General features: G+C 44.7%; 1 protein-coding gene across 2 annotated transcripts; it reads right to left on the reverse strand.

Annotated features, from left to right (window-relative positions):
- Nucleotides 1–335: 335 nt before the first annotated feature.
- Nucleotides 336–25,818, reverse strand: LOC147246819 (fibronectin type III domain-containing protein 5b-like). 2 transcript variants are annotated; one of them, XR_015109720.1, is made up of 6 exons: nucleotides 25,361–25,818; nucleotides 9,826–9,941; nucleotides 8,437–8,635; nucleotides 2,012–2,101; nucleotides 1,726–1,916; nucleotides 336–1,311 (listed from the first exon to the last, which is right to left on the reverse strand). XR_015109720.1 is itself a non-coding variant. In XM_086182240.1 (6 exons), the coding sequence occupies exons 1-6, from the start codon at nucleotides 25,416–25,418 to the stop codon at nucleotides 1,258–1,260; spliced, it is 651 nt and encodes a 216-aa protein (XP_086038366.1). In that variant the 5' UTR covers nucleotides 25,419–25,818; the 3' UTR covers nucleotides 336–1,257. The 2 variants fall into 2 exon arrangements, 1 of the variants encoding a protein (XP_086038366.1); XM_086182240.1 differs by having other exon boundaries at nucleotides 1,783–1,916.

The following is a 25,818-nucleotide window of genomic DNA, read 5'->3' on the forward strand; positions in this document are numbered from 1 at the left end:
GTCAGAAACCAAAGTTTTTACAACAGCGCAGAAAGATCATCTGCAAATGATGCCCATCGCTTGCTTTATCACAATGTGCAGCTTGTTTGTTTGTCCAAACATTGCATGCTGGGAGTTTGGGTTTTGAATAAAGAGGCTACAGAGAGTGAACCCAGTCCTTGCTTCCGAGCGTCACTGAGGGCTGTTATTGCTGATTTGAGGGATCTCTTCCATTGTTGTCTCTACCTCATGGTGGACAAGTCCAGCTCATTTTAAAGTTTATTAATTAGATGATGCACTCCAGTTCAGTCCCGTCCCCCCCCCCCCCCCAAAAAAAAATCTGTTAAATTCACATCCAAAGAGAAAGACACAAGGAATACTAAAGGGCTCATTCTGGATGTGGAATGTAAAAATGTGGTGATGTCAGATGATGCTCTCCAAAAGGAAAAGAGACACCAAACTTCAGCTCTGGTGGTCGTTGTTTTGATCCTCTACAGCTGCTCTGGCTTCATTACAGCTGATCTAACAAATGGGTCCTTAATTAGCCAGGTAGAGTCTGGATTTCCTGAGGGGGGCAGGGCAAACTTGCTATAGTGAAAACATTTCCCATAGAGCAGCAAAAAGTTTCTGCCTGAGGGGTAGTTAAAAAAAAACAACATACCAGAACAACAAAACTGTTATGGTGATAATTGTTGAAGAAGGTGCAGAACTCACAAGAAGATGTAACAAGGAAAACAGCATCTAGAAGATGAGGTTAAAGTACAGCACGGGGTGGGGGGTGGGGCGCAAAAAGGTGGATGTACCTCAGTGCAAGCAAGAGATGAGAGTCCAGGTTTGTGGTCGTTGATAACACACTGACGGACAGTGAAAAGAAGGGTTTGACAGGAGAGGAAGAATGAAAAGGCCTCTGTCTCTGTTTATCAGCTTTGGTCCTGGGGGGCTGCTCTGCAGTCTGGTGGTGACTTCCTGGACATTTGGCCCCAAGTCTCTGACTGCCCCACGGTACAGTAGTTATCGAGCACAGGGGAGCCACCGAGCCCCCACTGCCATCTCTCCACTGAGGACCCCGCTTTTAGAACAGCGCCAGCCACGTCGTTCTCTGCCCCCAGAGTCCTGCAGCTTGGCTTCACCGCCAGGCCCCATGCCAACGGAGAGGAGGCACCACCGGGGGAATCAGAGTCCCGGCCTCATCCTGACAAGCAGAAGAATGGCTTGAAAGGGGCCCGCTCATTTGTGAGAACACAAAGTCTTTTGAATAAAGAGACGACGTCTTGGCAGTCACACCTCAATGATGTTGACAGATGGCATCCTATTGTTGTTGTTCTTGGGAAACTGTTGAAGCAAAGAAGAAGATGACAGGTATGAGAAGGTGGTGGGGAAGGAAGGAAGGAAGGAAGGAGAGGGGGGCTCTCAGGAATCATTTAATGAGCTTCTTCAATGAGTATGAGGATGCATCTGGACTTTATTGATGTTCATAGCAAGGCAGCGGAAGGTTTTCTCGTTTGTTTGTCTCTGACGTTTGTCAGAACATAAGGAATGAATATGGCATGGACCTCTGCGCTGATCGAGAGAGAGCTGGTTACAAGTCCTGACTCGAGTGTTTCTGCTAGAAGATGCTCAGAATGGTGCCATGTTGAAGCGTTATTATAGGTGTTAGAGAATTTAGCCTGAAGCTGATGCTCGGATGGGACTATATGCACATGAAGTGTCAGTGGAAAAGGTCTGGAAGCGGCCGGGACCATTCACCTGCCCGGCGCCGTTGAGGGGAAGGCACCCAGGGGGAGGAGGGGGAGTGGGTTATACCTTACTGCGCAACAGCCCCCCTGTTGGGTGTTCGGGAGTGCTGCACTCTGAGGAGTTTTTGGCTTTGTCCTTGTTGTTGTTGGGCTCGTTGTCTTTGATGATGTCATACTGGCGACAGAAGAGAGCGATCACACCTGAGAGGAAGAGGAGAACATTATCGCGGTCGGTCTCGTCCAAGCACACAGGAACACGGCCGCTATTTAACGGCGTTCAACATTTTCATCCTCACCTGCCCACATGATAAGCACCACGACGATGATGATGAGCTCCCCTGCCCTCAGCTGGGTGGTCTGACCCACTTCCTCCATCGTCACTTCGTCTGTGGGAGTAAAAAAGGCAACGCCTGATTATCTCTTGATCCACAGAAGTCCGTACAAAGCGTTACATATTTTTTTAGGCCCACACAGATGTTAGCATCCTCGTGGGTTCCCTCCAACGAAAAACCAATGTGGTTTTCATAACGGGTTTAGAATTATGGCAGAGACTAAAATCTTTTCGTCAGATAATCTCCTCAAATTAAAAAAAAAAGGTTTATGATTTTTGGAAGGGCAAATACAATTGCTAGCAGCAAAAAGCTAACAAGGCCACAAATGAATATTACCTTGGACACGCCCTCATCATCATCACCATCATCATCATCACAAGCTTCACTCCTCTCAGTTTAAAATTCACGAGTTTGGTGTTTACTCATATATTGTAAACGCTCAACTGTCTTTAAATAATCTGAACAAGTTGCACCACAAACTTTGTTCAGGCATTTCATTCTCTCCTCCTTCTCTCCCTCTTTATCTCTGTCCCTCTCTTTCCTTCTGCATATCTGTCTCTCTCCATTACCTGTCTTTGTCTCTGCCCTGCTCTCCTGCTCTCTTTCCCCCCAACCAGTCAAAGCAGACATCCGTCCCCACTGATCCTGGATCTGCTTGACATTCCTGCCTGCTCAAAGGAAGGTTTTCATCGCCGCTGTTGCCTGATGTGCTTGCTGATGGAGAACTGCTGGGTGTAGATTCATTGAAGGAGTGTGGTGCTGGAACTGCTCTACTTGGAAAGGGTCATGAGAGAACTTTTGTAGTGATTTGGCGCTACATAAATAAAACTGACTTGACTCCACTTGACATTTCTCCAAAAGGCTGTTGACTTCAAGATGAGGAAACCTGCTATCTAGTTATAGCGTTATGCTAATTAGTATAAAATGTATAGTGGTGTGATTTTTGTTTCTTTATCAACACCAAATTGCACCCCAGCATCGCAGGACTGAGATAAACACACTTAATGGAAGCGTCGGTCTGTGAAAGCATTTTAACCAGTAGGGGGCATCACAGATGCAGAAAACATTGACTTCTTAGCTGATTGAGCTTGTTCACACAGCGCAAACAGGGTCTGATCCTGCAAATTGCTGCTTGCGGCTATATATTTTTCCTCTGCTCCAGATGAACCCTCCCTGGTCTACAGTTTGCACTCACCAGGGTTTTGCATCGTCACAGTTTGTTAACCCCATCACTGACAAGGAGGAAGCGTTCCTGCGGACTCCCTCAAACAAGTAGGAATTAATTGGAGGCAAACTTAACACACAACATGTTTTGCTGTAGCTTCCAGTTTTACTACTAATGACTGACACTTCAAGCCGAGGCTGTTAAGCTCGGAGGCAACAAAAATCAGCAAGTATTTTATCAGAGGAGCTCTCTTGAGCTGAGAATTGCAGCGTTGCTCCATCACGAAAGGTTCATACACATCCTGAGCATGATTCAACAACTCGAGATCAGAGAGTCAACACTTCATGTCAAAACATTCCAGCCAACATCACCACTGTCTTTTCTTTCTATGTTTATGCGCAACAGAAGACCTGAGTGACCCTGACAGCTCACTCTTATCCATTTGATGCACTTTTTGTGCTTATTTCAAGCAGTTGTTTAACAATCTCCTTCTTCTTTCACTGCCGTCTTAATGTTCGGCGCCCTGAGAGCTTTTACGCCTCTCTACCTGCGCTCCGTCCCCGAAACATCTTAAACTAGAAGCGAACTACTAGCAGGGAGGGCACGCTGATCATAAAGAGGCAGAACATGGGGTGAATAATTAAATCTGCATCTGGACCATTTAAGATCCTTCATAAAGTGTGATGGAGAGATGATGCAATAAAAAAAATCTGCAGCAGTCAGGAGCATCTTTGGACACACGTCAGCGTAAAGCCATTTTCTCGTCGGTTGCACAGCTTTCTAGTGTACAAAGCAAGACGTGTGACTTTTTCTCGCGCTGCTGAATACCACAGGATGTAAAGTTCATTGCAGTGTTGAGAGAACTCCTATCCTTTCATTGGAAGCAGCGGATGACATTTGGAGGGCTGAGCGCGGCAGGAACCCCACGCTCCAGCAGCTTTTAGAAAAAAAGCAATTCTGCTGATCGATTGGCCTCTGTTGCCCAGTATTAACTAATCAAAGCACAACAGCCCAAGGGGATGAAACTGGTGCCAGTCGACTGTACAGGGCCGAACTGGTCAGGCGCAACACCTCTGATGCGCGTCACCTTGTCTCCTGAAGAGGCTCAGGTTTGCTTGCCTCATGTTCTTTTTTAAATAGCCTGATTTTTAGGTTCCACACAAAATGAGGCTCTTCAAGGGGACGTATGAGGCCAGGACTCAGGGGGTGCATTAAGAGCGATTGCTTGTATGATTTCAAGTTACTTGTTAATTACAGGCAGATCATTATTCAAAGGTGAGTTACTGGCGAGGGATTCTGTATCTGTGGCATTAAGGAAATTAATAAAAAGAAAAAAATATGCCGACATGAACAAGAAAAATGTGTGGCCATCGGCTTTCTGCCTTTTTTAGAAAAAATGTGAACAGTGGTATCATCCGTGAGGTTTACTGTACAAAGGGTGCATCCCTCGTTTTGAAGTTTTAGGTCCTAGGCTAACATCCTGACTCAGCTTCATACGTCACCCACAGACATGAGACTCATCTTCTAATCTCACTCTCAGAACAAAAGCGGATACTTCCCAAAAGCGGAAGGCTTCTTTTAAGTCCCCATAGCCACACATAGGACTTTGTCTTTCATGTGTGTGCTTATACTTCAGTGGCCAGACGCTGTTAAAGACAATCTAGAGGTAGCTTTGCTCATCCTTTTGATGTAGTCGAGCTGAGGGATGCTGTCTGGGGAGGTATCGAAGTATTTTGCGGCACAGCCATGTGTTGACATACATATAAAACTTTGAGGTGATAGAAGTTAAGGGAAAACTTTGTTCCAACCTAGTTCTTGAGAGTTTTCCTGTGGGTTTGCTTCATATCTTTGGAGCCTGAATGAACCTCCATTCATTTTGCTCTGAGTCTGGTTACAGTAATATACGTGGGTCAGCAGCAGCCGTATTTCATTTTCAGGGTATCTTATGTTCCTATTAGGTTGCAACCTTTCTGACTTTTTCATCACTCCTCTCACTCTCAGATACAAAGATTGTAGTGGTGTTTTTTTCTCCATCACATTCGCCTGGTTTGATCTTCCTTAGACTCAAACCCATCATGAAAAGAGAGAATAATGGAGCATTTCTGGCTCATCTTTTGCTCTTGCCACTGAGATCAACAGGATATGGCAGAACAGAAGGGCTGAGCAGCTGAGTGCCGATGGTGAAAATCTCTCTTTTCTTCAGGACATTCTCCTGTCATATCTAGACAAAGGAATGACAGCTGCACTGACACTCTCTCCCACACTTGGCGATGTGCAATTGTCTGCAGCATTTTTCTCTTTTTGGCTCATTTTTTCCAACGGCACTTTAGACGTACCCAATAGAAACCACTGTTCACACGTTTTGACCTTGAAGTGAATAATTCATCCAAAAAACAAAAGAAAGGAATTTTGCCTTTTAAGCGCTCTGGAATAAGTTGTCTCTGTGTCACAGTTATGTGTTTGTGTTACTCTTAGATTACCTCCCTCTTAGTGACTCAAAAATCCAGAAAGAGCCAGCCATGTGTATTTAGCTCAAAGCTAACGGCGACTGACGGCTAAACCCCTCCCCCCCCCAAAAAAACAGTCTGGGGTCACAAAGATGTAATAAGGAAAAAAAAAATCTCTGGGAGGTCGAGACACCGACTTGTGAGCGCTTGAAAGGCGAAGCAGACTTTTGGGCTGTTGTGTTCCTTCAGTGGAAGGCAGCCTCAGAATTGATTAGCACAAGTGACAGCGTCATCCAGATGAAATCACCTCCTTTTTAACTATTTGTGTTGTTTCCTGTCACGATCCGGTCTCATGTTTCCTGTTTAATTTTGTAGTCATGTCCTGTCTTCCTGACCTCCCTCCTGTGATTACCTCATGTGTCTCACCTGGGTGATTGCACCACCTGTGTCTTGTTTCCCCTCTTGTATTTAACCTGTGTGTCTCCTCAGTTACTTGTGGGTCATTTTTTTTTTTGCTGTTATGGTAGTCGTCGTCCTTGTTGTCAGTATTATAGTTGTCACAGTTCACTAACGTTTTTTGCTGTCATCGTCTCAAGTTGCCAGTCTCAAGCCTCCAGCTCTCCCCGTCTCAAGCCTCCAGCGCTCCTAATAAGCCTCTTTTTGCACCATCCCTACTGTCTGCATTTGGGTCTCAATCATCCCACAAACCCCCATCGTGACAGTTTCCGTTGATGGGAAGTTTGCTGCATGATGACTTTACAATGTCACATTGAAAAAAATCATTTAATCTCCTAAAACATCCCGGAATAGAGGAGAGGAGACAATGAAAAGGGATTACCTGTGCGGCTTCAGTTATTTGTCTACCTGGGAAGGAAATTTGCAAAATGAAGCGCTTCAGTATAAAAGTCCAACATATCCCTGTGGATTTAAACAAATCACTCTCTAACTCACAGAAAATAAACTTAAATGACTTCTTAACTGCAGTTTCTTTTCCACTGAATTGCACAATGTTGACTTCAAGAACATCTGCTCGTCTGTCATCCGAAGGTTTCATTGTTTCATCGTAGCTACGCTAATTAAAGCTTCATCCTTGAGCAGGCAGTGCAAACAAGATGGGGAGGGACGTTTGTTGAAGATGTGAAGGTGAGTACGAGCGAACAGTGAGAAACGTGTGTGGGGACACACTCTAGAAAAAAAACAAATATTCTTATATCAAACAAGACGGAGAAATTATGGGCGCTATATCTTTGCTGATGTAAAACATGAGTTCATTCGCAGTGTCTTTCTACTGGGATATTATATGAGAAAAGGATTCTGCCCGCGGGCAGCTCAGTGGTGCAGTGGTCAGCACTGTTGCCTCACAGCAAGAAGGTTCCGGGTTCGAGTCCCGGCTGGAGCACGGGGTCTTTCTGTGTGAGTCTCCATGTTCTCCCTGTTCCTGCTGGGTTCTCTCTGGTACTCCAGCTTCCTCCACAGTCCAAAGACATCAAGAGGGGACCAGGTTAATCCAGACTCTAAATTGACCGTAGGTGTGGCTGGGAGAGCCAATGGTTGTCTGTCTCTCTGTGTTGGCCCTGCCATGGACTGGTGACCTGTCCAGGGGGAACCCTGCCTCTCACCTGAAGCCTGCTGGGCTAGGCTCCACCCCTGCGACCCTTAACAGGATAAGAGGTAGAAAACGGATGGCTGGATGGATTCTGTCTGCTTTTAGCTACTGTTTTAGGGCTCACAGGAAAGGTGTTGATTGAATGACAGCTTTTCTCCACCTTCTCCATGTCTCAAGGTGTTACCATGATCCACCAGGAGAGTGGTGGCTTTTCCTCCAACTTTTAATAACTTAACATTTTCTTAAACCTTAAATACAAATGTGCTACTGTAACGATATCAACTTATCTCCCAGCGGTAAGAAAAAGGCAAATCTTTGTTGCTCTGTGGAAATCTTAAATTTTTATGAGAGTAGAGAAGTGAAACGAGGCAGGACGAGCCAGACAAACATTCATAGAGGTATCACCTGGTGGGAGGCTGCCTAGATGGATCCGTCTACATATGGGAGAATATGTGAGTGTTTGAGGCTGATTGTCACACCTCCTCAAAAATCCTCACTCTCTATAAATCTCTGCATGTTCATGTGAAAACTGCAGGAGAGACGTCATTTCAGGAAAACCAGAACTACATAAAACCTGGAGGACAAGAATCTGTTGTTTATCTGAAGCCTCTGCAGTTATTGATTCCAGTAGATTCCCTAAAAAAAATTTAAAAAATACAGCAAAAGGCAACGCTTCCTCCTAATTAGGCCTCAGTGGTGAAAAGAGCATGCCTTCGTGTGTCTGTATTTATATTCTACATGTCTCTGCCAGCCCACTGCCCAATGTGACAGAAGCTCTACTTTTACGCGAGGGACGATGGAAGCAGGACTTCAGCCAAATGTGCATCGACTACCTGCTCTCTGCATCTGATAAATGCATCTCCTTGTTTGGATTATGTGTGTTTGTGCTGGGTGCACATAGGGTGAGGCCTGCAGAGGCATGTCAATACACACTGAAGCCCCCCCCCACCCTGGGCTGTGTGATTCCTGAGTGCTGGTCAGTCGGGGTGAACTGTAGGAGCACTCTGTTGTAAAATTTCATTTCACGCTTTGTGTGTCTATTGATTTTTATTGGAGTCAAGATATCATCAAAAGGACTCTCTTCACTCTGTCTTAAGGATGACTTTTTTTTCCGTCATGCGTAATGTGTGAGGTGATGACATCGCTGACGTTTGCGTTTGTGTCACTCTACCTTTACTCTTAGAGGCCTGAGTCTCGGCCTCCTTCGGCGTTCGGAAGCGGAGAGGTTCGCTCAGCGGGCTCGTCCCAGACATGCTGATGGACTGGACATGCACAATGTAGTCTGTCTCCTCCTCCAAGTCCCATAATGCACAGGAGCGCGTGGTGGTGTTTACTTCCTGGATGAATCGTAGCATACGCACGTCTTTCTTCTGTTGAGTGACAGAGAAATAATATATTGCCTGTTGTGAGATATTAGTGAATATGCAAAAGCAATGTCCCAACATTGAACTGGTTCTGCTCTTGGAACTGTTGAGCTCTGTTGACTCATTTCATTCTGATGACAAAATGTGCTTCAATCATAAAACAGAATACTGGAGAAATTGAAATGGATTCAATATCACGAGGAAAAAAGATTTCCATTGGCCTCCACCTTGAGTGTGTGTGTTTGTGTGTGTGTGTGTGTGTGTGTGTGTGTGTGTGTGTGTGTGTGTGTGTGTGTGTGTGTATGGGTGAATGAGGTGAACTTGAAGAGCACTTGAGAGCCACTGAGGTAGGAAGGAAATATAATAGAGCCTCTTTGAAGCATTTACGAATGATGGAACTTGACCTTAAATTTCAAGCCCAACACGAGGCTAACTTAGCTTAGTATGAAGACTAAATGTATTTACATGCATATGTAAATGTATTTATATGCATATCTTATAATAATGTATTTTTGTGGCATTGCATAACACTTTGCAGTCCTTTGTATCTGAATGCTGCGACAGAAAAGGATCAGACTGGCTTCGAAAGCAGAAAGAAGTGACTAGCATAGCTTTAAAGCACAAGCTAAGCTAACCGTCTCCTGTAGATTTGTATTTACAAGTCAGTCAGATGCCTCATTTTTATATTACGGAAAAGAAATTAACAAGGTGATTATTATTTCTCAAAATATTGTAATTAATAAAACGCTGCAAAAGCAATCGCAATGTAAGAATTTTTTACGCTTTAGTTACTTAACTGAGTCGATGAATAAAATGTCAAGTGTGTTATTTGTCGCTTCAAAAATCCCAGTTCTTCATCATTTTAATTTCCTCCACTCACGCCTCACCGCTGATGTAAGACGCCAACGACTGTCCTCCTCAATCATGTCACTGTCAGCTGCCGCACATGAGCGGGCATGTGTGTATCTGTAAAGTGGTGACGAGTGAAGTAATGTGATTAATGTGTGAACGGGTTAATATGAGGCTGTCCTCTGTTGTTAGAGAGCAGACAGGCGGTCCAATAAGATCCCACGATAACTCCCATAATGCATCAGCAAAGAAAACAACATAATAAAGAGACGTGGCAGCAAACAGCACCCCTGTTTATACGGTTACATACATGTTGCGTAGCGTGTGTGATTGCGTGTGTCCATCACCTGCTGTGTGATGGCAAAGCCAATGACGGGGTCTCCCTCGGGGATGTCCCATGTCACCACAGCAGAGTTTGCTTTCACCGCTTTGATCGTCACATTGACGGGAGGTGACAAGCTATCTGCAAACAGAGGCAGAGAGACACAATCTTTTTCAGCTCCATTATATCTCTACTGGAACGGCCGTCAGGTTGGCAGGTAGGCAAACTCAGTGGTGTGGAGGAGTCTCAGCTGAATCTATTATCTAAGCTGGAATCAATGACAGAAGAAGCACAAACATTCTTCAGTGAGAGGAGAGTGTAAAGCACAAATATGCAAATGAAGTGTGTGTTTCAGCTCCATGTCATGCTTTGTGTTCGAAATACACCCTCAGTGAAATTAGGGTCACAGGCTACAAGATTTGAAAATAATGATCTGGTTCATTATGAAATTAAGCGTGAGATATTCTGTGTGTGTGTGTGTGTGTGTGTGTGTGTGTGTCTGTGAGTGTGGGAATGTGTACTTTGGTGGCTTCAGCTGCTGCAGAATAAGCCTCATTAACTACTGCATGTAGTGTTCTAGTCAGTGTGTGCGAACACGCGCACACACACACACACACACACACACACACACACACACACACACACGCTCTTTGAGTATGTGTGAAGATAAGATTATCATTTATAGCCAATTTGGCCTCTTTTGACTCACTTCATGGGATCAGCATCAGCACTAAACATTTTTGAACTCAGCTCCAGTCACGGCTGTACAGGTGTGATAAAATGTCTTGGTTTACTGTTTTGTAATAGAGATGAAGTAATGTGCACCATGGAGCTAAAAAAAAAAATTGATTTCAAACGTAATCTTTGTTTTCATTTGGATCCATTAAATGCCTAGAGGTGCAATTAAATTTTAATAGCACTGTGAACTGTCAGATGTTTGTGGCGCTGCCTGAAAAAGTTGACACGCTGCTTTTCTAAAGAAGCTCAGTTCAATGAAAAAATAATCTTTTCCTCAGTAAAATCGATTGATACAAAGATTATGTATAATAAAGGTTGGGGTTTGTTGATGCTTGAAGAGATGCTTGCATTTTAAAGAGCACTTCCCGGTAGTTGTATTTTTTATCAGCTAAATTTGTAGTTGTATAAGTTGTAATAAGTACTGCATTAGGTTAAAAAAAAAACCAAGTCTTTCAATATTGCAAAACAAGTTTCTGTGCTTACAAAAGCTGGTTTACCTTTTTAAAAAATGAGTAAATGCACACAAACTACACTTTCTATTTGTCATTTGTATGGAAAGAGGTTATGTGGAAAATGATGATCATTACTTACGTTTATTTGAACCTACATCGACATTTTATTTAATTTGATCAAAAATAAGACGTATTTGAATTAGACAAGAAAACATATATACATATACACACACACACACACACCTCTTCATGCTGCTACTTCTCTTTTTCTGCTGCTGTAACAGTGCCAATTTCCCCACTGTGGCACAAATAAAGGTTTATCTTATCTTATCTTAATTCATATTTATTAGACGGAGAAAGGTACCCTTCTTGTGGTGATTTGGGGTATTTTGTTTGTTCTAGTGCAGGATTCTCTGTACACATCCACTGCAAATGATTTTTGAGGAGGGGAATCCATTCATCATGTTTGTGATGCCTCAAGGATGCTTACAGGGTGTTTTGGTTTGTAGCAACACGAGTAAACAGACACTTTGTTCACGAGGAAACTGCAGCAGAGCACCTTTACGTTTCTGAATGTGTTCATTGAAGTGGCCCCTCGCTGCTGCACTCACCACCATTCTCAATAAAGAAGCATTGATTTTAGATTAGAGGGCCTGTCTCTTACTTATCAGTCAATCATCCATCAGTGAGGTCTGGGCTCCATTCTGGAACTTCAAGATATACAACAATAAAAGCTCTTAGTGAACGAAATTACATCTTCTAATCGCAATATATCTACTTAACTGACCCACACAGAAATAAAAGGTAGCATATATTCAATTAAGCTAACTGGTTTGAGCATGATGACTCTAAGAAATGATGATACATTATTTAGTTGTCAGTAAATCCCTCACGTTCATCTGTTCCCGGGCCCACCAGGTCCCAGCTGGCCTGACGTATGCTGCACAAACCCGCACACACGCAGTGTGTTCACGCAACATCGGCTGAATGAGAAACTGGAGTGCACATCACAACATTGTGCTGGATACAGGGTGCACATTAAAGCCTTCATCTGGGTTTTGTGTTCACATCAGCACCAATAAATACCCACATGTCATGCAGGGTAATCTGACCCAGGAGTGAACGCCAATTAAACCGTTTCTTGCTGGTTGTTAGTTTGCAGATTTTTCGGCCAGTGGAAAAAGGGCTACACAGACGAGACGGACGACAATTTATATTCACACCATCAGTTCAGATTTGATGTCAGTTCATTTACACAAGCCTGATTTTACAGAGGATAAGTTAGGCTTCCTCTGAATTTTTGGCAGTGGTAGGCGCTGTTCTTGGCAGCAGTGAAACATGAGTTATCGTTTATGATTGTTATAAATTAAAAGTGTTTTATTGCTAAAGATGACGTGTTTTCATAAGCAAGAAAAACTGTGGCTGGACTAACGGGGCAGGGGTTTGGTGGTAGAGCCCCATGGCAACGCTGAAACGTTACAATAATCCAGCATCAGTCAGGCTCTCATCATGGCATCACATCTCATAGAGGTGAAACGATACCCAACCATCAGCGGGCTGTATCATCATGTTGCCGCAGACAGATGTGTGCATCGCTGTGGCCTGTTGGGAACGATGGATGCCAGTAATTCAGGTCTGAGAGAGACGAATAGGGACGAGGACAAGTGGTCGGTGTCGGTGATGCTACTCAGCTGTCTTTATTAAGGTATAAATCTCCTTCAGCCTGTTAAACGGCGTCAATGAGTTATTGAACATGTTAACCGTGGACGGCTGTAAATCACGCAAAAGGTAATTAACGGACCCTCTGATGTAGTACTTGTACACACATACTGTAAATCCACTCTCCAAGTTTACACAGCATCTGCTGAAATGAAAACAAGAAGGAGACCTGCTGCCTCTTCATTAGGGCCGACTGATGCGGTCAGTGGCTTCCCTTTTATTTACCGTCTGGTATTTGTTCGTGGTTTCTCTGGAAGCCTGAAGGACAGGTGTCTTGGGTGAAGAGGCCTGCTGGGACTTGAGATGCTACAAATCAAACTCCTTATCTCGTCCCCTCTTCTTGATCGAAGTTAGCTTTTCAGACACTGACGCTCCTCGGAGTAGGCCGTCATCTCTGTGACTCAGACGCACAGCATGTCTTTGTTTACACGGTAAAAAAAAGAAAAAGTTCTTCAATCTGCGACTCTAACCGATTAAACAGTAAAGGGCAGCTGCAGTTATTTACTGTAGCTCCCAACGGGCGGTGGGGGGGTCCAGGAGGATCAACTTTCTGCTCAATCAACACCAAGCAATGAACACGTCTCAAGGGACGTTGTCACAGGACGCCTTTGCAAAAGCTAAAAACAACATACAGTAACTAGTGAACGCAGGATTAATAAACTTAGAGCGCATTGATTTTGAAGTGATATAAGTAGGTTGGGTAATCTTTACATTTAACAAAGTGGTTATTTCAAGCTCTTGGGTAAATGCCTCTGACTTGATGATACGCAAAATCCTGTGTCATCTAGCCAGGCCCACGCTGAACGAACACACCCATTTTAACACCTTATTACTTGCTGACCCTGCCGGCAGAGAAGAAAGAGCAGGAATGGAGGGAGAGGTGATTTGGACCTGGAACGTGCCTGTGGTGAGCTGAGCAGAAAGCTTCCTCTCCAACAGATACTGGGCTCCTGTCTCCTCGATTATCTCCAGATAGCGCTGATGTATAAGGCGCCGCTTCTGAAGCGTGGGTCTTACACCTGGTAATTTGTCAGAAAGCAGATTCGGTTTTAATGAAGCTTTTAATTTTCTAGTCTGGATGTGAGTTTACTTTTTGAGCCTTTTAAATTTTTTTTGAAAAATCTCATTGATGCTGTAATCAGTATTTCATTTGTACACGTCGGAATAAGTCTGAGATTTTCATCGCTCCCAATAAACAGATCCTGATCTCCCTTGAATGGATCAGGTTAGATGTACGCCAACCCCCCCCCCCCCCCCCCGGCGCCTCTGGTCACGTTTTGTCTTTTGTCCTCCTCTGTTCTGTCTCACTGTGTTACGCTGAGGGACAGTGAGCGATGGCAGTGACCGCAGGCCCTAAATACCCACATGACACGAGAACCGGCTCTAATGAAACACCAGACAGATGTCTTCATAATCTCATTGCAGAGGCACAATCTGCCTCCCTGTGAAAGAAGGTGTGACTCTGAGTCATGTTGCATGTCCTGCATGTGTGTGTGTGTGTGTGTGTGTGTCTGTGTGTGCTTAGCCCCATGGTGAACAGAGAGACAGTTAATTGTTCATCCCATGGTGAGCGGTGTGAACAGTGACGCTAATTTGGAACTTACAGGAACCGTTGACAGTCGAGGAGAGGAAGTTGTGAACACACACTCAAGTACACTGAACCACCAAAGTCTCTGAGTATTGATTGAACATCCTCCTCATCCTTCCGTTGACCTCAGACAGACAGGAGCGTTCACTCCTACACCTCCTCCAGGCCTGCAAACGCCCCTCTCACCTAACTCCCCTCTGGACCCTTTGCAGTCTGTACACGATCCCTACGGTCGCTGGAGGTAATTTTTCAGTGGTGTTTGTCTGCAGGATTACATAAAAACTTTCAGGCTTATTTTCATCAAACTTGGTGGAGGCTTTTAGTTTGTGCCACAGAGGAATCATTACATTTTGGGGCGTTTTGGGCATAACGACAGGTGGCAGCAGGAAATGATGCCTGGAAGGAACTTGATGGTTTACTGTGAAGGTAATTCATTAAACAGTGTTACCATGGGGATGCGGCCAACTTCTCCTCATTGTCAGACATTTTCCAAATGTCATGTTGCCTGAAGATATCTTTAAGCTGAATTTAAGTCATAGCACTCTCTAGTGGTTACAGGAAGTAAGCCTTAAGCCTTACGACAAAATTCACGTGATGCACAGCAACATAACGGAGGACAAATGGGGTGATATTTGCACAGCAGTGCACACATTAATCTGCTCCTTCATGCAAAAAACATTATGCATACTCAAAAACTGCATTAAGAAGCTCTAAAAACCAAGAAATTACTGCTTGCAATACAAGAAAACAATCAGAGATAATGTGGTAATAATGCAGTGCATTTTTTTCCTCAGGTTTGCTTGTGTTACTTGTAAACATCTTAGCTGTCACTGTTTGACATGCGGCCATTTTTGAATGTACAAGTGCAACCTATCCAGCAGAAAGAGCTCCAGTGTAACACTCGGGAGGACAGCAGGGGTTGTGAGGCAGAAAGAACATGAAAGCAAGCAATGCTTTCCACCCTCCCCTGTGAGACGATATTACTGATTTGTACCATCTTATTACAGCTCTGCAATCCTTGGAAATGCATTTTTCACAATCATGCCCCTGGGCTGGTGCAGATTCCCGAGGATGCTCTTGAGTTCGACTGTAGGTTTGCATACTAACATGAAAACTGCCTGTTAGCCATATTTCATGTCATCCAGCGATTCAGAAGCAGGCACGGGTCTCCGGAGGTTGTTTCCTCATGTTTGCTCCTTTGAATCATGCTGTGGATCACTGTTCTGCAGCTAATTCAGTTAGCGACAAGACCGCTTCAGCTAGTGAGTAAATGGTTCATAGGGAAGGTGTAATAACCTGCCGGTGAAGGTAAATATCAAAGCCTTTGAGGGGACATTTTGAAAAAGAGGCAAAAAAGAACTTAGTGCTTCTGCTGTAACGGCTACAAAGCGGGAACCCCGGGGGAATTAACAGCTCTAAATTAGCATGTTGATTAATGTGGTGGTGTCTTGCGCGGAAGCTAATAACAGTGCAGGGCAAATTCTGTATTCTTGCTGCTTGTTTCCATGGTTGACATATTACTGAGTGTCGGAGCCGCGTGGGCAACGGTTGTGCTGGACTCTCGGGGGTTACTGAGCAGGCAGGGAGGCCGGCTCCCCTCATTCATACCTAATGTGCCATGATAGAGCCATCAGGATTTTATGCTGATCTAGAGTTTGCCTTTGCATGTGTCAGAGGAGACCTTGGCACGTGGGCTCGTCCTTGTGGATGCACACCGCCACACACTCAAGCACTAAAGTTAGGAGGATCGCAGTGTGAGCGTGCGGAGCGGACACAAACATGGGGTGTTAATGGGTTTCAATTAAAACGTAAAGCATCTAGTGAATAATTTAGTGGTGCTGTGTGTCAAACACACTGTAGCGCCTCGCCATGTTTGTAAAATAGATTACTCATATTTTTCTTTTTCATCAGACTGCCAACAGTTTCTCTAGCTCATATTCAAACGTAGGTCCTCTATGACTAAACTTTTGGATCTGTATCCACCACCTCCTTGACAGCCACCAAAAATCTGTGCTCTTCTATTCACTTTTGCTTTCACTGCCTATTTCTCCTCACTGTAATGGACACTTAGCGCTAAAACCTCCCCCTCACACACTCCCTCTACCTGTTTCTTCATCTATTTGTCTCCTCACTGTATTTTGTTTCAGCTTCTACACCGAGGCTTTTTTGGCAGCTCCTCCATCGCCCGGTGTGTAAAGCTCCCCCCGCTTCTAAATGGCACTTCAATGGGAAACAGAGAGAGCAGGGAGAGAGAGAGAGAGAGAGAGAGAGAGAGAGAGAGAGAGATGGTGGGTGAAACAGGAGACGAACAGTCGCTGTGACTCATTCTACTACTGATTACATTCACTGGTGATCAGCTGGTTTATAAAACTGGCAGAGGTACAGCTTATAAAGGTTGCTTATAGATTTTAATTATGATTTTATTAAGGATATCTTCCTTTAGCAGTCACAGAGGGCTTGTTTGTGTGTGTGTGTGTGTGTGTGTGTGTGTGTGTGTGTGTGTGTGTGTGTGTGTGTGTGTGTGTGTGTGTGTGTGTGTGAGCCTTTTCATTCTCTGTAGTCCATTCTACCTCTGTCAAGTAATCACACCTAAGGGTCTTTTTGTCCCTTTGTAGAGAAATGAGTTATTTACTCATAGGAAAAAATGAATTTTCCAACCCCACTGGCCACAACATTACTGAAGTGGAGGGAGCAGGGTTGCAAAACTGCATCTCTCTCCCTGTTTTCATCAGATGGACACACACACACACACACACACACACACACACACACACACACACACAATTCTCTCTAATTAAATGTCAAAAGGCAGGGTATGAAAATCAATGCAGCACCGTGCAAAGAGAATGCAAGCCAGCGACTTCAAACAGTAGCGTGAGGCTGATTATTTGACGAGCTCGCTGCTAATGAAATCTGCGCGTGAATCAGGAGAAACGACCCCCCCCCCCCCCAAAAGGCTTGGAGACGGCACTAATATGAGATGGGGCTGATAACGCTTAAGGAGCTTGCAGCCTGACATAATGTTATGAATATGATATTAGCACATAATCATACACTTTTCCCTGCCTTTCAGTTCCCACACGAACTGTAGCGTCGCTCCCTGAGGAGCCTTTTTTTCGGGCCTGCTGAGCACAGCTGGTAAAGTAGCACCTACAGGAGCTGCCTGGAAGGATCGGTGTCACAGGCAGGCTGAGGGAGAGAATATGAATTCTGGTCTCTCTCTCTGATTGTTTCCATCCCTCGGTTCCTCACTCTCCTCCTTCTGTCAGAGGGATTCTCTGTCGCTCCGGGTTCAACTTGCTCTGACTCTTGCGTACAGTCATTTACTCTACCATCCCTCCCTTCATCTCTATGTCTGTCTATTCCCCGGTGGAAACCCCATGACTGACTACTGGCCCCTGACTCAAGAGTGGTTGATCAAGCGAAACTGATTGACAGGTGACGAGGTAACACCCCTACATTTACACCATGATATATGTAAGCAAGGCTGACAATTTGAAACAGCAGCTGTAAAAGAAAAGACCTGAATTATCTGTGTCAGGACAAAAAAAAAACCTTTTGGAAAAAGAAGCACAGTGCGTGGAAAGATAGAGGAGGTGCAGGTATGCAGGGTTTAACTGCCCCGAACAAATCTCGACATCCACTGCACTGGTTCTCCACAAATAGCAGCTCAAACTGGTGTGAATTCAGCTGACTTAAACTGGATTAAAAATATCTGTAGACTGAAACATCAAACAGTTATATAATCTAATGCTTTTTTTGTCCAAAAATGATAGCTAAATCAGAATCAGCTGCTCAAAATAACCTGAAGGGACGCAACAGGCTGACCAAAGCGAAAGCCTTCATCAATGAAAACTAGAGCTAGTCTCAAATAATTATCATTGTTATTGTGGTAACACCACAGGTAACAGATTCGAGGTGGGCACAGTAGAGAAGTCAAGGAAGTCTGTAAAACAACTGCACCTCAAGATTCATCCTCCCCAGAGGGGGACAAGAGGATTGACACCCTTCCCTCTTCTGTGCTGGCAACAGACTGGCTGAGTGCTAGTTAGCTTAGCACAATGGATGGTAGTGGATGGGCAGACTAGCGTCATCAACAAACGTTCTGTCCTCTTGTCTGAGGTCATAACTCAGGCCTCTAACTGCCTCAGGAGAACCAAGGCCATCAAAGCTGACCCCACCCACCCCGCCCACCCCCTGTTTGACCTGATGCCCTCGGGCAGGCGCTTCAGGTCAATTAAGTCCCGCACCAGCAGACTCCCAAACAGATTTTTCCCCTGGGCCATCAGGACTGCCAACACCTACAAACACAGTTAAATGCACACACACAACTCTCTTGCCCCCCCCCCCCCCCCAATCAACAACATCAAACTACCTCATCCCGTACTGCACCTTAATTTGTTCTCTGCACTTTGAAATTTCCTTTTTGCACCTTTCACATTTTTTTATTTACATCTTGTACATTTCTATTGTTCTATTTTACTGTTCTTTACATTGTTTTTGTTATTCATTGTATCTTTTCATGTACCTGTAATTTGTGGTGCACGGTGGCTCTGGGAGAGCACTCTTTTTTAACCATTTTCACTGTAGGCTACCCCCCAGTACAGCGACAATAAAAGTTGATTCTGATTCTGATCCTGATCAGGATCCGGGTTCGAGTCCAGGCTTGGGCATGGGGTCTTTCAGTGTGGAGTCTCCATGTTCTCCCCGTGCCTGCGTGGGTTCTCTCTGGTACTCCAGCTTCCTCCCACAGTCCAAAGACATGCAATTGGGGACGAGGCTGATTGATACTCTAAATTGACCGTAGGTATGAATGTGAGTGTGAATGGTTGTCTGTCTCTATGTGTCGGCCCTGTGATGGCCTGGTGACCTGTCCAGGGTGAACCCCACCTCTCACCCGTAGCCGCTGGGATAGACTCCCACCCCCCCCCCCCCGCGACCCTTAATAGGAATAAGCGGAAGACAATGGATGGATATAATGAAAACTAACAAGGACATTTGAGAAAAATCAAAGAACTCTCAAAAGAGCCTCCTCTGCTTACACACATTCAGACGTGACACAGGACAGACGGTGGACTGCGTCAGTCTCAAAGCGACGCCGTCTCCTTCTCCCACAGGCCCGGTGTCCAGATGATTGTACCACTCTGTCCTCTGATGCCTGTCCTATTTCATTTTGATCAAAGAGGAGCTGAACTGCCATCCCTGCACAAATCTGGTAAAAGCAAAGCTGCGTCCATTAATCACAAGTCAACACAATAATCTCTGAAGGTTAAAATCTTCATGGTGTCGCCACCAAACAGAAGGCCATCGCTCTTTTCATGGTGGGCTCTCAAAGAACTTCAAGAGGCTTTTTGAAAGGATGAAGTGGGTGATGAGGTGCTGAGAGAGCAGCTATGCAGATACAAACGCTCTCCAGCGGAGGACTGGAGGTGTAAGAGGACTTTGAAAGGACACAATGGTCTCTCATCTTAGTTCCTTTTAAATCAGCTTGTCGGCTGATAATTAAAATGTGACGGGGTGTGAGAAGGATGAGGCATGATCCTCTGGGCCGTACTGACACACAGATTCATCTGTGTGCTACACTGTGGTTAGTTTCTGAAACAGAATATCGCACAAACCACATTTTATACATAAAATGTAAACTGGAAAATCCATGTTAGCCCTGCTCAAAGAGATGAGTATAAATCTAGAGTGAAATACTTGTAAAGACAATACGTTTTAACCTCAGAGAGGAAGAGAAATGCTGTTACTAAGAACTTTAAGAATGGCTCAGTCACTGTGTCCCAGTTAGCCTTGACAGCGTGCCAGTGAGCCAGCAGCCTGCACAAACCAGAACCCTGAACCTGGAGCAGCGAAACAGAACCCAGTCATCATTCACTGTTATTTACACCTGCGCCGCGACAGAAGGGTTTACCAGGTGTCAGAAAAACCCATCTGAGTCAGAGCCTCTAGGAAACCGAGAGGTTGTTTATCTGCTGAATAAGCTTCTTCTTCTTCTTTTTTTTTTTTTTGGAGCAGGACTAGCAGATCCACCTCTTATTGTAACACAATAATGTTTTCCCATGGAGGGAAAAAAAGACAGAGTAAATTTGATTTATATGTTGTGAGGAGCATTGTTATGATGCTATAAAAATACAATAACTAGAAGGAGCCTCGGCGAGTGCGGACCTCTGCCAAGGACGGTGCCATTGTGTGCTACGTTAAAAGGATCTGGCACTAAATTTAATAGGTTGTGTCTTGGCCTGCGCTGCACATTCTCACCAAGTTTTATACAAATCAGCCTAATTGTCTTTGTGCCGCAAATGCTCAGCGGCAAATAATTCTATATGGTAGAATACGGTAAAACAGCCCACTCTGTCGTAAGCATGCACGGCACAAAGCGGCGCACAGAGCAACAAATGGTTTGCAGCACCAACCAATGAAATCCTCACACAGCTGAACCATTCCGAGGAGAACGGATACCATCCCGAACGTCTTCATCGGGAAGCCTCCTGCCGTGCTCATTTCCACACGAAGCACCGGGAGATCACTTCAGTCTCTATTTCTGACAGGATCAACGTTTCAGGAGCTTTCAAGCGATTTTCTTTATTTTATTTTGCATTGATGTTGTTATAGATTAGAGAGGCCGCTTTCAGCGGTCGTTACCCTTTCTTAATGCAGCAAATAACAAGGGACACTTCACCAGCACAACGCATGAACTTGACAGGACGGAAAGACCTTCATCAGAGGAAATTCTCCACGGGGAAAGGAGTTAATTATTTTGCGCTTTCAGTGTTTTAGCACAAGTTGTTTCATCAGCAGTGGGAAAGTAGAAGTCGTCCTGAAACTAGCTGGATAGACCAGCTCCATACGCCAAGCTTCTCTTAAAGAGAATGAGAGATGACTGTGATTGGTAATTGTTACAAACCTGTGATTCATTTAGAGACTAATGACAACCCCTTTGTGCCACGTGCTGGACTTTGCACTCAGATTATTCATGGTTTAACTAATGTGAATGGATTGGACACGCCCCAGAGGCATTTTGGACAGCTTAAATAGGGCCCAGCGTCTCAGAGCATTGTTCCAGTGCCGTTACACTGAATTACAACACGCCCCCCCAACAACCTCAGATGCGCTGCAACATCTTTAAGGGAAGCAAGTGCAGTGCAGTGAGTGTAAAATGAAAACGTACAGTAACCTCTCACAAACTAGATTAATACAAACAACTAATAATTACAGCTAATTGTGTTCTCACAGTTGAATAGAGGAAACTAATGAACAGATAATCACAAGTACACACGATTCTGTACCCACGAGACACACTCGCACGCACGCGCGCGCACACACACACACACACACACACACACACACAGGCAAACACCTCTCCTCCGTTAAAATGGTAAATGGACTCAATTTTATATAGCGCTTTTCTACCTTAGCGGCACTCAAAGTGCTTTACAGTGTCGTCTCATTCACCCATTCACACACACACTCACATACAGTGATGGTGGAGGCTGCCATGCAAGGCGCCAACCTTCTCCTCAGGAGCAATTATGGGTTCAGTATCTTGCTCAAGGACACTTTGACATGGTCACCGGGGTCGGGGATCGAACCAGCGACCCTTACCCCTGAGCCATGCCGCCCATGTGAAAGAGAACACAACCAGGAAACAATAAGGATTCAGCACTCGAGTTACATTTAGCGACCTGAATGTACGACACAACACATTTGTTTGCTCTTTCAAAGAAGCTGGTCCGTGGACACGAGCTGCAGTCTTCACTGTCCGTGTGCAGTGACGGGTCATCACCTGCTGCTGTCAGGAGAGAATAACGCCGGGCCAGTTGGGTTTTGTTTTTTTTGTGTTTTTTTTGGTATGTAATGCAGTCTGATGCTTGGATCATGCAACACATATCGGACACGTGTGTGAAACCCTATTAACTCGCCTCCATTTCTACATTTCTCTGATTGAGTGTCCTCGCCGACATATTGACAAGTCTGCTACTTGTTTAATGGTAATTTGCGGGGAGGGAAGATGGGTAGCTTTTACAAACTTTGGCTGTCACAGCTGAGGCCCATAAATCTGCTCTATGAATGGTGGATCGCTTAGCACTTGACACGTAATATACTGTACTCACTGAGAATTTATCACCTAGCAGCTGGTTGCCAATTTTTTTTTTTATGTACAGCATAAAAAAATAGCCCCTAAGCTCCTGAAAGACTCAGCTTTCTTTACTATAAGCATCTCTCATACAAAAGGAAAAGCCTGGAGCCTTTCCACAGCCTGAACCAGTGTTCAATTTGTTGATTGATTAATTGATTTTCCTGTTTTTTTCCTCCCCCTCTGCAAATTCAGAACTGTTAGGGAACGAGGGAAAATTGCCTGTGAGGATTTATGGACTCATTTGGATGAATGTGTAAGAGAGTCAATTTACATTTTAAATGGAAACATTACCTTTCCTTTTCCAGGTTCAACCAACTGTTTATGAGTCACTATAAAAACAGAAGCTGTAAAGACGTCACCATAGTGTGAATTTTATGGTGCTGTGGCGCACTTCCACTCACTCCGACCAGTGCACCTCCCTGACTTAACAGCAGTTTGGCCTGGATTTCCTGATGCAGGTGTCTTTCGAATTTGGGTTAAAAAAGAACAGGCTAAACACTCACCTTCACCTGAGTTCCTGCTGCGCAGCATTTATGAGCCTTAAACACACTTGATTAATGGTTTAGAACACCATAACGCCATTATAAGCAGCTATGTGGACATTTTTCACATTTGCCACCAGTCATAAACCCCCAGTATACATCCACAGAGATGCATTTCGGTCCTGAAAACAATGGCAGGGAAAATGATTCACCACTTTCAAAGGGCATGAATTGAGAAAAGGTCTGCCATTGTCACCTGCAAGCATAAAATTAAAAAAATACCTAAAAAGCTGAAGGGTGTAGCACGACGTATGAGGGGCAGGGATGAGGAGGAGAAAAGAGAGAGGTGGAGGATTTCTTTCCCCATTTTGAAGTTTGCGAAGAAAAGACCAAATTTAAAGAACAAAGAAACTCGCGGATATTTTTTTTTTCATAACAAACTCCAAGAAAAGAGTGGAAATGTCAAATACAAAGGGACAACAGCTGCAGCATCAAAACAACAGCAACGCTGTCCAAAAAGGTCAGTTAACAAACTGTCAAGCACATCGTCAGGTAGAAGTCACGTCGTGCTGCGTGCTCACTAATGGAACTGTAACCTTCCCGTTCCCAGCTTGTTCACGGCAGCCCTGCACAGGCAGGGTTAAAGTACATGTTTTGTAACACGCCAAAAAAAAAAAAAAAAAGCTCTACGTAAACGTGAATTATTATCATGATTGCTTGAAGATTATTTTAGTGTGCCACAAGTGTTATACATCAGAATCTATAGGAACTTAGCCCACTCCTGTTGATTGCTGACACAGCCAACTTTGCGCTGAACCCTGAGTTGCCGCACCGTGTGAGGATGTGAGCATGGTGCTGCTCACGTAGGACCTCACAGCAAACAAACAGCTCACCCTTTGGCTGCTAAATGCTTTCAGTGTTTATGTCTGCATGGAGCAGTCAGGGTTTTGGATGTTGGATGAAGACGTTGCAGCCATTGTTTCTAGGGAGGATCTTCAGCAAACAGCACATGGCTCTCTGAAACGTGTCATTTGCAACATATCAAATAATGACATAAACATCACTTTATTTTTGATATTTTCTTCTATTTTTGTGTTTTTTTTGGGGGGGGAGGGGTGTGACTTATGGAAAGCTGTTGTGGAACTCCATGAGACTGAAGAGAGTGTAATAAGAGCTATTGAGTAGTTTTTTTTTTTAAATCTTAACACGTGTTAAATGTGAAAAATGTTCATTGTTGAACAAAAATGGGTGAAAAATCTATTAAAAAAAATGAAAAAATTGAGGTCAGCCTTAGGTATCTTTAAGATATTTTTCAGCTTAAGTGCTTCGTCATATTACAGACCTGGTAAAATCATAGTAGGGGCCGGAACAGTGTCGTCATGGAGATGTGTTGAAAACTCTGTATTGGCTTTTAACAGTAAACACTGCTTATGTTCGTGAGGCTAAGAGTGTGCACGTTAAATGTGTTTACAGTAAACAGCATGAGGCTTGGTGTGTGTGTGTGTGTGTGTGTGTGTGTGTGTGTGTGTGTGTGTGTTTGAGTGTGTGTAAAAGAGAAGATCAGCTCAGTGGAAGGGTAGAGGAGTGGGATACTGCGGAGCAAACCAGAGTACATTTCCAAGGTAGGACTGTGTCAGGAGCGATTTGTGTCACTCGGTTGAAGAAAGCGCAAGTGTGTGTGTGTGTGTGTGTGTGTGTGTGTGTGTGTGTGTGTGTGTGTTTGTGTGTTTGTGTGCAGGAGCTCTAAAAGCATGCCATATAGATGCACACATACTGTGTATCAGCACTCAAACACACAGCATGCATCAGTGGCGTTTCCATGGATCTACAAGATACTGCATCCAATCATGAGAGTCTAGTGGAGCTTCTTTAATACGGCCACGTAGAGTCTAGGCTCCCATCAACATCATCTCATAGGTTTTATATATTTTTACAATGACAAACAGTCCAAACTCACATCAACACTCCTTTAGATTTCAGAGCTGACAGCCTGATGCCCTCTCCTCCTCTGTGTTTATAACAGGCCTACCTGCTGAAATGAGATCCAAAAAGGTCAGTTTGGCTCACATCAAATGTGACAGGCAATAATAGGAGCCAATTTAGCCTCCTAATCTCAAATAATCCAGGTGATAAGTGACTGAAGCCGTTAACATCCCTTTGTCATCCAGGAGTCAAACTGGGGATTGTTTCAAGGCAACGAATTCCTTTGTAATTCATTAGACACCAACACGGACAGTCTGTCCACACATTCAACAGACATGCTGCACGGTATTTGTGAAGCAGCACATTTCAGCCACATGCCGCTGCAATCCCTCCGTGCATCGTTGAATCACACCGTCAAATATGCCACTCTGGCTGGCGGGGATGCAGCAAAAAGAAAAAACAAACCCAAAAAACAACATCCCTAACATCTAATACATCGCACACAATCATAAACTTACCCGCTGTGACTCGGGAGACACCGAGAGAGCTGAGGACGAGCAGGAAAAATCTCTCCATCTTTCTACCGCTCGGACGACGTGCGCTCCCATCTACTCCGGCCGGGTTTTTACTGCGTTAACCGCCGAGCTGCTGCGCCGCGGTGTGCTGCTCGGCATTCATGACAGTTCATGCGTATCGTCTGGACTGGGGGGTGGGGGGTGGGGGGTGCTGGATGGTCCGGCAGCCGCTTTCCAGCTCATTCAACAGCCTCAGCTGTCTCTGAGGCACGGCCAGAACACCATGCAGGACCTGTCAGAGCAGCCGCAGCATTGTTATCGAGCGCTCCTCCGCTTGATGCGACGTCCAGCGGGGTTCCAAAACCCTGCCCGATCCGCTGCTGCTTCTGCTGCGGCTGCTGCTGCTGCTGGATGTGGTACTGATGCTGGACGTGGTGCTGCTGCTGGAGGCTGGAGGTGCT

The sequence above is a fragment of the Aulostomus chinensis genome, chromosome 17 (genome assembly GCF_037954235.1).
Source record: "Aulostomus chinensis isolate RoL2024-O1b breed Wild chromosome 17, RoL_Achi_v1.0, whole genome shotgun sequence".
Lineage (NCBI taxonomy): Eukaryota > Metazoa > Chordata > Actinopteri > Syngnathiformes > Aulostomidae > Aulostomus > Aulostomus chinensis.

Coding starts and splice junctions, on each gene's coding strand:
- LOC147246819 (XM_086182240.1), bottom strand. CDS start 25,418: ATGGAGAGATTTTTCCTGCTCGTCCTCAGCTCTCTCGGTGTCTCCCGA. Junction 2,102..8,436: donor TCAGGCCTCTAAGAGTAAAG/GTAGAGTGACAC, acceptor TTACTCCCACAG/ACGAAGTGACGATGGAGGAA. Junction 1,917..2,011: donor GGTGCTTATCATGTGGGCAG/GTGAGGATGAAA, acceptor TCTTCCTCTCAG/GTGTGATCGCTCTCTTCTGT.